General features: G+C 36.6%; 1 protein-coding gene across 4 annotated transcripts in view; it reads right to left on the bottom strand.

Moving 5' to 3' along the window:
* Positions 1-13212, bottom strand: part of Jupiter (microtubule-associated protein Jupiter) — an 88138-nt gene that overhangs the window by 27586 nt on the left and 47340 nt on the right. Inside the window, exon 1 of one of the 4 annotated variants that reach the window (XM_018458862.1) lies at positions 2919-3262. The exons of 2 other annotated variants lie outside the window; for them this stretch is intronic. In XM_018458862.1, the coding sequence (XP_018314364.1) occupies positions 2919-2980 (62 nt within the window). In that variant the 5' untranslated portion in view covers positions 2981-3262. Of the gene's footprint in view, positions 1-2918; positions 3263-13212 lie in introns of those variants that run through there. One more of the 4 variants, XM_018458865.1, reaches the window with a different exon arrangement.

Here is a 13212-nt window from a genome sequence, read left to right as displayed (position 1 = left end):
TTGAATTTATCATATTTCCAGTTAAATCAACGAAACTCTTTTTTCAATGGAATAATAAATGTTAAAATATAGATATTTTTTTGAAGCTACGTATACACGTGTATTATTATTTATTTTTTCCTAATCTAAAGTATTAATTTGTTAATTATTTAATTTTCAACTCTGTCATTAGTTACCCATCGATCTAATTGTATAACATTTACGTATCTTGTATGAAATAGAGAATACGTTTGAATGGCAGTGCGATATACCGCGGAATTCCCATTCAGAATACACCAGCCATTAACCCGGTATAAAGTCTCGTCTAATCTTGTCCGCCGATCAGAGAGCCGCAATTAATCAACACTCGGCACAAAATTACTATTAACTTGGCTCGTGAGTCGTGAATTCCGCGACACACTAGTGGTTTTTCGTCGTGGAACAAATACAAAGCGGCGATTACCTTTGTAGGATTAATACGCGAACGTCAACGGAAATTTCTGTAAGAATATTTTAAAAGAAAGAGAGAGAATGCTCATTCACCAGGCATGAAGAAGAAAATCATAACGGACATCAGTAATTAAACGTTGTGATATCCACGTAATTACCTTCGCTCGTGCGTAGGATAACACGTCAATTACGCGAGGACGAGGATTCTAACGAAGCTCAATTGCATCTTTTGGCCGGCGTGTTCTCTACGTTCGCAAGGATTCTCCTTCAAACTAACTTACGGTGCGTTGCAGCCGCAGGGTCAACGAACATCCACGAGGAGCTGCTCTCGTCAATTAGTACCGGGGAATCTGTAGTCAATTATGCGCCACGTCGGTGCGGATTAACTCGTCCGCGCGTAGGTATATCGAAATAACGTGTAATTTATCATAACTGAGATATTAGATTCAGCTACGAACATCTCCTCAGCCATGGAAAGCAGCAAAACACCGCAAACAAGACATTTACTAACTGTAACGTTTTAATTACAATGTATTAACGTACCTTGAAATTTTGTGATTTTCGAGCAAAAAGCATAGGTTGTTATCTCTGCTTCGTACATTTTTTAAATTACATGAAATACTCATTTCGCAGTGAGAAAAAATTCGCTCAAAATTTATCGATTGATTAATTTTCGCATGGATAGTCAATAAAAAAGACCGAGAAAAATGAATCTAAGATTGCTATCCTTCTCGCGTTTATACAACAAACTTGATAAGGCACGCTAAGGAACAGTCACGCTTTCTAAATCTCGCTTCTATTGATCCTTCTTTATTATCTTTTCTTAGATAGATTTTTTTAACTAATGATAGCGTAAACATCATCTTGTTGCTTTAATCACCGTCGAAGAGATAGTAAATTAAAAAAGTATTAAAATTTCTAGAAAATTCAGATTTTTTCGTAATACTGGGTCATGGGACTACACATTCAGGAAATAAACATAGATTTAAAATATAAATAAACGTATACTGAAAAAAAAGATTGGCTGCTGCAGCAAATTAGATGATAAAATATGGCATAGCATTCTTAATTGGCTGCAGCAGCCAATTTTTGGTTGCGTTAGTCTATCCGCAATATCAGTATAGGATTTCGATAAGCTAACACAATCAAAAATTGGCTGCTGCAATCAATTAAAAATGATTGCCATATTTTACCATCTAATTTGCTATAGCAACCAATCTTTTTTTTTCAGTGTAGAACATTTTAAAAAACGCTTGCATATTCTTTGGTCAATAAAAATTCGTAGAATAAAAAATCTGGAAACGATATCTCTTTTTCCCTTATTACTATACTATTTACAACCGCATCGTATTCGCTTCGATATCAGTATCCTTCGGAGGAAGTGACATTTCCTGCGAAAGGTATCCTGATAAACGCTTATTACGCGTTGCAAGGAATACCAAGGTAAAGGAATATCAAGATAAAGTTGATTATTAATTAACAACTAAACTTGTTGCAATGAGGTGATCGTCGAAACATCCGTTTCTTTTTAGTTAATACAATGATTAAAACTGGATATTTCTTTTGCTCCACAAATGACGTGGTAGACGAGAAGACTACGGGGATCCTTCGCAATCGATTCGACTCTACTTAAGCTATTCGCGATTCATCTTGTAGACGTCTTACTAGTCTTACTATTTGCGCAATGTCAACGAATATGCATATAGTTAACGGGGCGCAGCATCTCGCTCGCATCGCTGGAGATGGCCGGCTGAATGTAAATCGATCAGACCTGTCACGATAGACGGAACAACCGCACATTCCGCTATCCTCGCACTTCCACGAACTTATAAATAATCGGTTAAAATGCGCCCGTCCGTAAACTGCCTCCCGTCTTGCGCTCGGAAGCAACACCTATATCTTATCTATGATTCGCAATATCCATCCATCTGTCTTTCGCAATTAACAAAGCTCAATTCTAAATCTTACGCAATCGGTAGAGATAAGAGGGAAAAAATGCGATGCACGTTAAGAAATCTTTACTGCTATTTCAGCACGCGCGCACTTTGGAGAACTGTCAACGCTTATAAAGAAATAAATAATGTTTAACGATTACTAACAAAATGCACGGAAATATCAAGTCCACAGTCCGCATAATGCCTCTATAATTAATAGAAAAAGATTGCCACGGATAAAAATTGAAACTATACTTTACACACGCAGAAATAGGCCTGTCAAGTCTAACTGTCATATGTTGGGTGCACCTACCCCAAGTCAAATACGACAAGCTATTGATTGGTTCACTCGGCACTCCTCTCGTTTGCGAATATGAAACGGGAAAATCAACCACGACATGAAACAAGTATTATTATAAAAAGGGCAAAATATAAAAGGATAATTCAATGCGCAGTTCAACCGGAAATGTCGCCCATGGGAAGTCCGCAATGCGATACGCCCCCCCCCCTCTCTCTCTCTCTCTCACAGCTATTTCACAGCTATTTCATCGTTACCTTTTCTTCCCGTATCCAACATTGTCAAGCTCGACGTGTCTGTACGTCGCGTAGGTGGCCATGGCAATTCCCCAGGAGCTAACCCGACCTAGGACAGTTCCACGAACAAGGTGCCTCTGCGCGACCCCGAAGCAGCCAGGCCTTCCCGTTAGGGGTTATGTCTCTTCTAAAGTACAGACAAAAATCCAAACGCAAATAAAGCGAATCCGAACAGATGGATCTTTTCGTCTTAAAACTTCTTCCACGGCTCCAGAGATGATCGCGATCTCTGACAGATGCGAGTGTTTGCGAGTGCTCGCGGTGTCGGTGCTGCGAGTGCGGGCGAGAAACTGACGGTCGAACCAGGATCCAGCCAGTATATAACGCCTCCTCCACCGGTGCCTCGTGCCCGTCTCTGTCCCTCTCCTTTTTCCTGTCTCTCCTTCTCTGTCTTTCTTCTCTCCCTTCCCAACGAGAGCTCTCGCGACTCGCCACTTTCCACCGCGAGTACCCCGGCAGTGCCGTATGTACTTACTTCCACCCCCGTCCGCGGACCAGGAGAGCCGACGACGCCGACGCCGAGCATCGTGCATTCACCTCAATCAATACGCTCAGCGAACCAGAGAGAGGAGAGGAACAGAAGAGAGAGAGAGAGAGAGAGAGAGGGGGGGGGGGGGGAGGCTGAGGAGAGAATCCACCGGCGCGTAGTTCGTTGCACATGCATGCTGCACGTGCGGACACACGGAGGGTAATGAGCAGGGACCGGAAGGGCCCCAAAAGGGCGCGGAGCAGTCCCCTCCCCCCCTCCACGAAGGGCGAAGGGTGGAAACGCTTTTTTATGACAATCCTTTGCTTTGATTGCACGCGAAAGATTGAGATCTCTTTTTTTCCATTTTTAAAGGTAAATAGTATGCGATTTTTTGATGTACCCAAATTCGATGGGGTGAACAGAAAGAGATGAAAGGTAAGAATGGAGAAGAGCGAAGCGAAATGTCAAATTCAAAAGTTCCTAATTTAAATATTCAATTTTTTTTATTTGTATTAAAATGTATCTTTATTTGTGTATTAAAGTTTCGAATTTTATATGCCGGCATTACATTACATTTTCAATTACATTTTAGTTTTATTCGACATCGTATTTCTTGTAAGTGATCGTGAGAGTTCAATGATCAATGTGTTTCTTTTTAAACCGACAGATATGTATCACCAAATTTTTAAATACTTATTTAATTTGTATCGTGCAAGTAACATAATGATAATAGGAGATTAATGTAGAAACCTTAGAAACTTTTAATTTTTCACCGAGTATAGCTCACAAAATATACTATCGGAAGGTTGCATTTATCGAAATTACCACAGTCAGTGTTCAAACAGGACGTTGGGCGGAAATGTAACGAACGTGCCGCCTTCGTATGATTTCGCGATTCATGGTCAACAAAACATAAAGTTAGCAAACAGTAGATTGTGGTTCGTCTTGGTGCGTGTTTTCTCGAGGCGTTACTCGAAGCGGATATGACCCGAGGATCGTCGCGACATACACGACTGTGTTATAATGGTAGATAAACGCCGATGGTATGTCGCGTGTCGCGTTGTACGCGATTGAAAATTTAATACGCGAGCATGGAACGGAGCAATGACTCCATAAGAATAATACGATCCACTCTTAGTAGCGTATATCGATTTATTCTATCATCGGACCTCCTAAATACGAATAGATACGAATAAATTCAAATACAGTATAATTTATTATTTCAATAATTTTTCAATTTAATAAGGCTTCCTAAAAAATTGAGTACATTTGAAAGTATTAATAACGATTGAAAACTTTAATATATTATGCATAAATAAAAGGTGTTAAAAAATTATGACAAGTTATAGATCCTTTAGATCTTAACAGATATTTTATCTTATTAGCACATAATTAAGTAATAAATTAACTGCGTTATTATTAATTATATATACTTCACCGCAAGAGTGAAAAATATAAATAGTACAAACAATAATCGCCATCGCTACTCGCTGTCTGCATCTATCTCCATCTCATAGAAAATATTGTATTTCCACGAGATATTATCCAACAGGCAGATATAATTACATATTGCAACTTTAGAGCGCGTGGGTGGCAGGTAAAAAAAAAATGACGTCACGTATCTCTACGCCCGCATTCGCGAGTTTCAGCCATAATCGAGAATTCTCGTTTTCTCAACTAGGAAGAGACACGCGACGTGTGAGACTGTCTGTTTTATCGTTCTCACATGCAATTGCATTTCCGTAGCTATGCACTCACGTTTAACAAACTTTTCAGGCTATCGGGTTAAAACTTACGGAAAGCTGATTTACACAAAGGAAATATAAACTGCGAACGATGAAACACGAGCGAGACGAACGGGGCTTCCATCAGTCTGTTTTTCGAGGGTTTCACTAGCTGCACCCCTCGGAAGAGGAGACCCGTAAGGGTTGGCCGATCCACGCGTCACGACGGGGCGTCCTCAGGGAATGTTTCTCTCGCGTCCTAAGCACTGCTTGCGTAATTGACAGATTAAATTGCCGCGGTCCCTTTACGACGAATGATAGAGGCATCGGAATTACCGAGAATTGAGTTTGAACCGGCGACAAACCGGCGCGGGTGGTTCACCCTGTCTGGAACTTTTGTCATGCTTCGATACGCGCGTGTCCGATGTAATGGGATGAATTTTACGCGCGTGCGGGCCGAGTTGTGCGAAATTATTCAAATCCCGATATATCGCGCGCAAATTTGCGTTAACGTCCTCACAAACTCTTTAGTAATGAAATGCGAATGATGACAATGATGATTGGACGCAAGGATGTCACAAATGTCAATTTTGACATTTGTAATGAGTTTAGACACATTATGAATTCATAAAACTTGATAACTCATTTCATCAAGTGATGAAATGATATAATTGTTAAAATGTATAAATTACGTAAAATATTAATCTTATTCTTTCCGTCGTAATATACAGTGAGAGCAAAAAGTATTCGTACAAGGAAATTTGTTATAAAAAAATCTTATTTGTAGAAAATAGACATTAATTAGCAATTTTATAGAATTATGAATATATTCTATTCTAACATAAACAAACGAGTTTCGCATGTATTCCTAATTTTAAAAGCCAAATTTCTCGACTGTACGAATACTTTTTGAGCATCCAAACGATACAATTTTTAATTTTCGCTTATTTTTTAAATGATATATTTTCTATAATTAATACACATCTTTTTGGTATATATAATTTTAAGAAACATACAGTCTATTTTATTCTTTATGAATAAATTGTTAATTACTCAACAAGAAATGATCGTCAATTAAATGTCGAATCGACATCAAATTGGTGTTGAAATCATCGTATCTATATCGGTTTGATATCAATTCGATGACTCATTTCTCGCTGGATAATATTTACTTTTTAAAAATAGTTATTTTAAAAAAATATTTTTTTTGTACGAATACTTTTTGCACTCACTGTAGGTAGGTATTATGTATAAATAATCGCTTGAAAACACAAGATTCTCATAGTTGTTAATTCTGCATTTAAGAGGATCCTTAAACCCGAATTCCAACGAAATCGTTGTTTTGTTCCTAAAACAATTTCTACGAAGAAATTCGACAGGAACAAAAACGTCAAAAACGCTAGTCTTATCGGTAATACAGGCGGCTCCAGCATCCTCTTAAAGTATACTGTTTCTTAGGCCAATATGGCGTCAGAGCTGTCAATATCGTAACATTTTCTTGACATAAAAGCGTTGCAATCCGTACTTATGAAATTGTGGTCCACAGACTAACAACACACTGTTTACATGGACAAACAACAGTTCTTATAATTGAACCTAGACATCCGATGTGTCGCATTTTATCGGTAAAACAACAATCTTGGAGTTCAGGCTTCACTTTAGGATCACCTTAAAATAGAAAAATTATATCATATTAGCTCTATAATCGCCATCTTGAAAATAAAATTTGAATGACTATAAGAAACATGAAAATATTGCATCATTTGTGTTTGCGAAGTTATTTTTAAACGTCAAAAATATAAAAGCTTCATTAAAAAATTCCCTCATTAACGCAGCCGATGCACTGTGCGATAACATGCGAAACCCGTTTTGTTCGCGGCACACGTGCACTAACTGCACTGCGTCCATTATCGTTTCTATGTGCTTCTTAGAGTAAGTTTAGCATCGGGCTTTATGTTACCGGTCTGTAACTCTGTACAATGTTATTTTATCGCGGACGAAAAAGATCGATAAAATGTTTAAAATGTTTCAACATTGATAATTTTATCCCTGCAAACGACTAAAAATTATATTATAAATGTAAGAACGTATCTATATTTTAGTTTTCAATAAATTTTACTTTAATATATAGCTTTTTAATTGGGAGGCTATTTTATAGTTTGAAGATTTTTAATCAAATAATCTTTGAATCAATCACTCTTGTGAAATATTTTATTCAGTGTTGTGTTCTATTTTCAATACCTAGCTACAATTACTTTAAAAGTACCTAATACAGGTAGGTACTTTGACGATAAAATGACGTCTTAGTACAGGAAAGTATCATCCAAAACCAAAATGTAGGTATACATACACAGATACCGGTACATAAGAAATGATACCTAGGTATACCTGTAGGTGTGGTACTTTGACGATAAAATGACGTCTTAGTGCAGGAAAGTATCATCCAAAATCAAAATGTAGGTATACATACACAGATACCAGCACATAAGAAATGATACCTAGGTATACCCGTAGGTATAGGTACCAGAAAAAAAGTACCTCGGTACAGTTCCTGAGTACGTAAATTTGTACCTAATTACAGTATCTAGCTATTGATTTTATTCCGAATAATCATTCAAATATGTATTTCTCACCTTGATGTATAAACGCAAAGAATCTATGCGGAATCTTTGATTTAGTATCTGAGATAGGTAAGTATTACCGAGGATGAAAAAGAGCTGACGACCTATTCTGAATGGCGGTTTTGTCGACGAGCATACGGCTGATTTTGAAGCAAAGGCTACAGTTTCGCGTAGATTCGTCAATTCAGCATGTTTCTTTCATAGAACGAATACAATCTGTTGTAACATCATTTATTCATAAGAACTCATTAATTATACCCGCGTTGAAATATTGAGTGATTTTTTTAAATTCGTAAATCGAGAAAGTCCCTCCTTTAATATTTATTTTAAAGAGATACAAACTATTCACAAGAACGATAAATAAATATTTATATATACTCGCAATAGAGCCAATGATAATCGTACAAATTCGAGTCGGTATTTTGTCTGGAACGTCACGTCTGGATTGCACGTTCCCTGTGCGCACCGAGCATTTGCGTGGCCAACCTTATTTCCGCCGGACGATAAAGAATACCGAGACTGAGAGAGTCTCGTTGAATCCGCAGCCGTAGATCTTAATGTAACATATACATGGACATAGTCTTCCTCATGAAACGTTTCCTGTACCTCTGAGAGCGGAAGTTTTCGTAAACGTATCGCCGGAAAACTCGTTCCTTCTGTCTAGCGAACTATCAGACGATTTACCTAAGACTAACAAACACCTCATCATTTCCGTTAGTCGAAAGGCACTAAGACGAATCAAATCTTTCCTTTTAACTTTTACGTAATCAAAGCAATTCCGCACAAGAATAACCGTAGATCTGCAACGTCCACACGTTGAGATTTATTTGCACGTTAATGTTAAAAAAAAATAAAATTTATATTAGAATGATTTTATTCATAGAAATGCACGAGATGAGATGTTTCGGCTTACCTAGCCATCTTCAGCCATCTTCGTAAAATTAAGCTAGCGCATAAAAGTCAACGAACAAAAAGAAAATGTGATAATTTAGACAAACTAATTATATACAAAGAACAAGACCTTGTTTCTTGTATAATGTGTGTCTCTAAATTATAACTTTTTCTTTTGTTCACTTTTATATATTTTGATTTTATTATTTTTTATTTAAAAAACTACATGTGTTTCACAAGTAAATATACTAATTTGATGTGTGACTAATTCGTTCTCGCAATGTATTGAATGTTGAAGTGTACCATAGAATTTTCAAGATAAACCTCAACACAAATCTTATCCTAAAAACTCCATGGGACGGTGGTTAGTATCACAAAATAATGCATTTTCAAACATACGAATATAAAAATTTAATTAACAGACTATTATATTAAATAAATTAACGAAACCTCGGCAATTGCCTCTCTTTCTGTAAAAGTAATAAAATCGCTAATTGCAGTTCATCCAGAATTTTTTTTTTCGATTAAGTTCGCTTCTCTTGCGGAACGGCAAACGAAACGCGGTTTCACACCCGGTTTCCGTTTCGAGGCGGACACACCGCGCAGCGCAGACACGAGCAGGGATGAGCGCATCGCGGCAGCAGAAGGAATGCAAGAGCCCAGGAAACTAAAATACAGCGAGCTAACATTAGACGGACGCGATAGGCATCCGCGATATTTTATTTTTACGATTATTCTGCATTCCCTCTTCCTCTCCCGCTGAAAAACCCAGGCCATAAGAAAAGTAATGTTTTACCAATGATACATTATGTCGAAATGTTATTGGCCCCGGAAAAGAAACAGACCATAGAGAAGGAAATTCGTGCCGCCGCGCTGTGAAAGAGTAAGTCTCTCGAGCGGGTCAAAAACATTTTGTAGGAATTGCATATAAGGAGTAATTAATTTAGCTACCTAATTAACTCACGCGAACAAACGTAGCTCACGTTGCGAATCTATCTCGAAAAGAGCGAAGAGATAATAGCGTGTCAAGATATAATGAGACGTAATTGCCAATGTGACTATTGAATGTAGGAATGTTATACATAATATTATTCATGAAGCGTAACGATTATTACACGATTATAGCACTGCAGGTGCTATATTTCATGAATATAGGTGATTCCATCAAATTTAACGGATCTTTGAGCGGATTATAAAGATCTTCTTGCTACCAGGCGAATAAAATAAAAAGCTGAGCGAATAAAAAAACGCAGATCAAGGACGTCGAATCCTCGGATAGTGACGATCTGTAAGCGTCGTTGTTTCAAGAGACCACCGGGAAGAATCGGTTCGAGAGCGGCCTTCGTGATGCTTCAGTGGAGCGAATGAGCATTAGGCAATCGAATCCGCCCGTAAATTGCGTCGTAGAATGAGCAACGATCTTGCGTCAATGTCAATCGACGGAAGACGAATCATCCAATTTTGCAACGGACGATTAATAACCGATCGACGACGATGACGACGTCGACGCCGATGCCGATGCCGAACAGTTGATGGCGCCGACACACTCTCCGTGCGATCGAATCACAAGAACCTTCCTCGGTGTTATGCCACTGCTTATAAGCAGATAAGCCAACGACCCCGTACATCTCCGCAATAGCAAAAACTTCTTGCGTGTCACGGTAGAAGTCAATCAGAAGATGGCTCAATGACAAAGACTTTTTAATAAGAGGACATAAAAGTGATAAAAGGCCTATTCTTTTTAATTTCTTGCAATGAAATATCATCGTAGTGAATATACTTTCAGATACGGAAAAATGTATGGAATTATTTTGTATCTTTTTTAAATTTTGATTTTTTTACTAGATTAGTTTTTGCGACAATTGGAGATGTTAAAAAAAATTATTATTTAATATAATTACAACTTTTTAAAATGAAGAGAGACAAACAAACAAATTTACGAAAGTATAGAATATATTGTACAGAATCTATAATAAGAAAACAATTTTAATTCCTTTTGATCAATTTCATTTGTCTTAAATAGACCAATATATACAGTGAGTGCAAAAAGTATTCGCACAGAGGAAATATTTTTTAAAAAACTTTATTTAAAAAAAAAAATAAATATTATTCAGTGAGAAATAAATCATCGAGAACTGATGTCGAATCGATATCGATACGATGATTTCAACATCAATTTGACGTCGATTCGACGTTTAATTGACGCTCATTTCTTGGGTAATTAACAATTTATTCATAAAGAATAAAATAGACTGTATGTTTCTTAAAATTATATATACCAAAAAGATATGTATTAACTATAGAATATATATCATCTGAAAAAAAGCGAAAATTAAAAATTGTATCGTTTGGATGCTCAAAAAAGTATTCGTACAATCGAGAAATTTAGCTTCTAAAATCAGGAATACAAAGCTCGTTTGTTTATGTTAGAACGGAATGTATTCATGGTATAAAATTGCTAATTAATGTTTATTTTCTACAAACAAGACTTTTTTTTTATAAAAAATTTCCTTGTGTGAATACTTTTTGCTGTCACTGTAAATTAATTCATTACTATGAGAGTAAGAGCTAGGATATTCATAGTAAACTTTTTTTGAAGATGTGGAACGCGTTTTATATTATTCTGCTTCAACGAGATTTTAAGATTGAAGATTTTAAAGGACGCGAACCTATAATGAACGTCTCGCAAGACCGATATATCACACCGATATATTCAGTTGGAATTTTGTTTTATTTTCAGATATCTGCTCTGAATAAATTATAAGATACTAAAAATACACGCAACACTCAAGACGTTGAAAGACAGCACAATTTGTTGATCAATGAAGTCTACAAACCAAATAATGTGGATGTAGGTCCTTGAGTCGTTACAAAAGGAAAGGGAAAGATACAACCAGTCCTGACATTTTGCGGTGCAACTCGCAATTTTGCATTAATATTTATATCATAGTCACATTATTGACATAGCAATTATGCGTTCAATATTTTCACTGACTTTTCACTTACGTCTAGCAATTAACACGTCGTTTACTTTAAAGGATTTAGGTACTTCTTGACTTTTCTACACAACATCATTTCCTGCACTGAAAAAAAAGATTGGCTGCTGCAGCAAATCTTTTTTTCAGTATGGTTTATTACAACGCAAAACTTTCGTAAAATGAAAATATTTATTGTGTAATACAAAATATCTTTTTCTCGTTCTTCATTATATCATATACAGGGTGGACCATTTTGGTCTATCCAGTCGATTTTCTCAAAATCTATACATTTAAAACAAAAATGTTTTATGACTTTAAGGGAGAAAGAACCCGAGCAGAAATTAATCTAGTAAAGCTGAGTAAAGAGAGAGATCTAGCCACTTGATAGTACCAACTAGATAAGTTTTCTAACTCGTCATTAGACAGATTTTTTAATATAAAAAAAATTGTCTAATGACTGCTTAGTAATTAAGATGTAAGAAAAGTCGGAAACACAATGAAAAGTACAGGCAATAGAAATAAGAAATAACAAATTTCAACCTATCAGAAAATTATGTATACTAGAATAGACGCTTTCTGATTAAAACATTTTAAGTAATCTTAACCTTAAGGACATCTTTTCAAGGTCATCAATTTCTTTCTCTCTTGAAGTCATAAAACTTTTGTCTAAACATTTTTGTCTTAAACTTACAGATTTTGAGAAAATCGACTGGATATAAAATTGAAATGGTCCGCTCTGTACAAATATATTTCAAATAAATGAATATTACCTACTTAAGATATTAAGATATTTTCTGCATATTTCAAGATGCTTACGAGAAAAAATGGCAATTACAGCGCTATATAATACAGCGCTATATAAATTTTTAATATTTAAATAAAAATTTTTAATATTTTTTTCGTTAATAGTTTATCTTTGTACGTAGAATATAAAATCGCGATCTCGATTTCTCAGTAAAAATAATTACAAATTATCGATTTATAGAGATGTCACTGTAGTATATAGGTTGCAGCAGCGGTTCGATAAATCTAAGCGTCATGGCACCATTATTGCTTTCGCCGATTTAGTATGACGAGATGAAGCGCCATTATGCTATTGGTCGTGGCCACACGCAGAGATAAACCATTCCTGGCTTTAATCCATCACGTTTGGATGCCCCGAGATGAGTTTTAATTCTACGCTGTTACGTTTAACTGGCTATTCGGCCGGCTTTTACGGTTTTCTCGGACGGTTCCGCGTTTCAGTACTCCGCGCGGTCGTATTACGTGCGAATGAAAAAAAAGAGATGTATAGTCTTGTATTCACCTATTCCGATTCGTGCGATTCGGTTCTTACATGATATCCACGCCGTGTTCCTGAGCCCGGTACGCCATATCGAATCCGCGGAAAATCAATCGACGAACGTTACAGTCCGCGACTGCACACAAAGGTCGCGGAGAGTTAATTGAATTTCGTGCGATACAAGAGCTCTCTCCTGTACAGAGAAGCTCTAAACATTAGAGAGAATCGCTGCTGCAGCGATATTTTAGAAAAAAAATATAGTATTCTATTTAGTTACTAATATTTCGAAG

The sequence above is a fragment of the Mycetomoellerius zeteki genome, unplaced genomic scaffold (assembly GCF_001594055.1).
Source record: "Mycetomoellerius zeteki isolate Tzet28-1 unplaced genomic scaffold, Tzet1.0 scaffold79, whole genome shotgun sequence".
Lineage (NCBI taxonomy): Eukaryota > Metazoa > Arthropoda > Insecta > Hymenoptera > Formicidae > Mycetomoellerius > Mycetomoellerius zeteki.
This window is presented reverse-complemented; position numbering and strand designations above follow the sequence as displayed.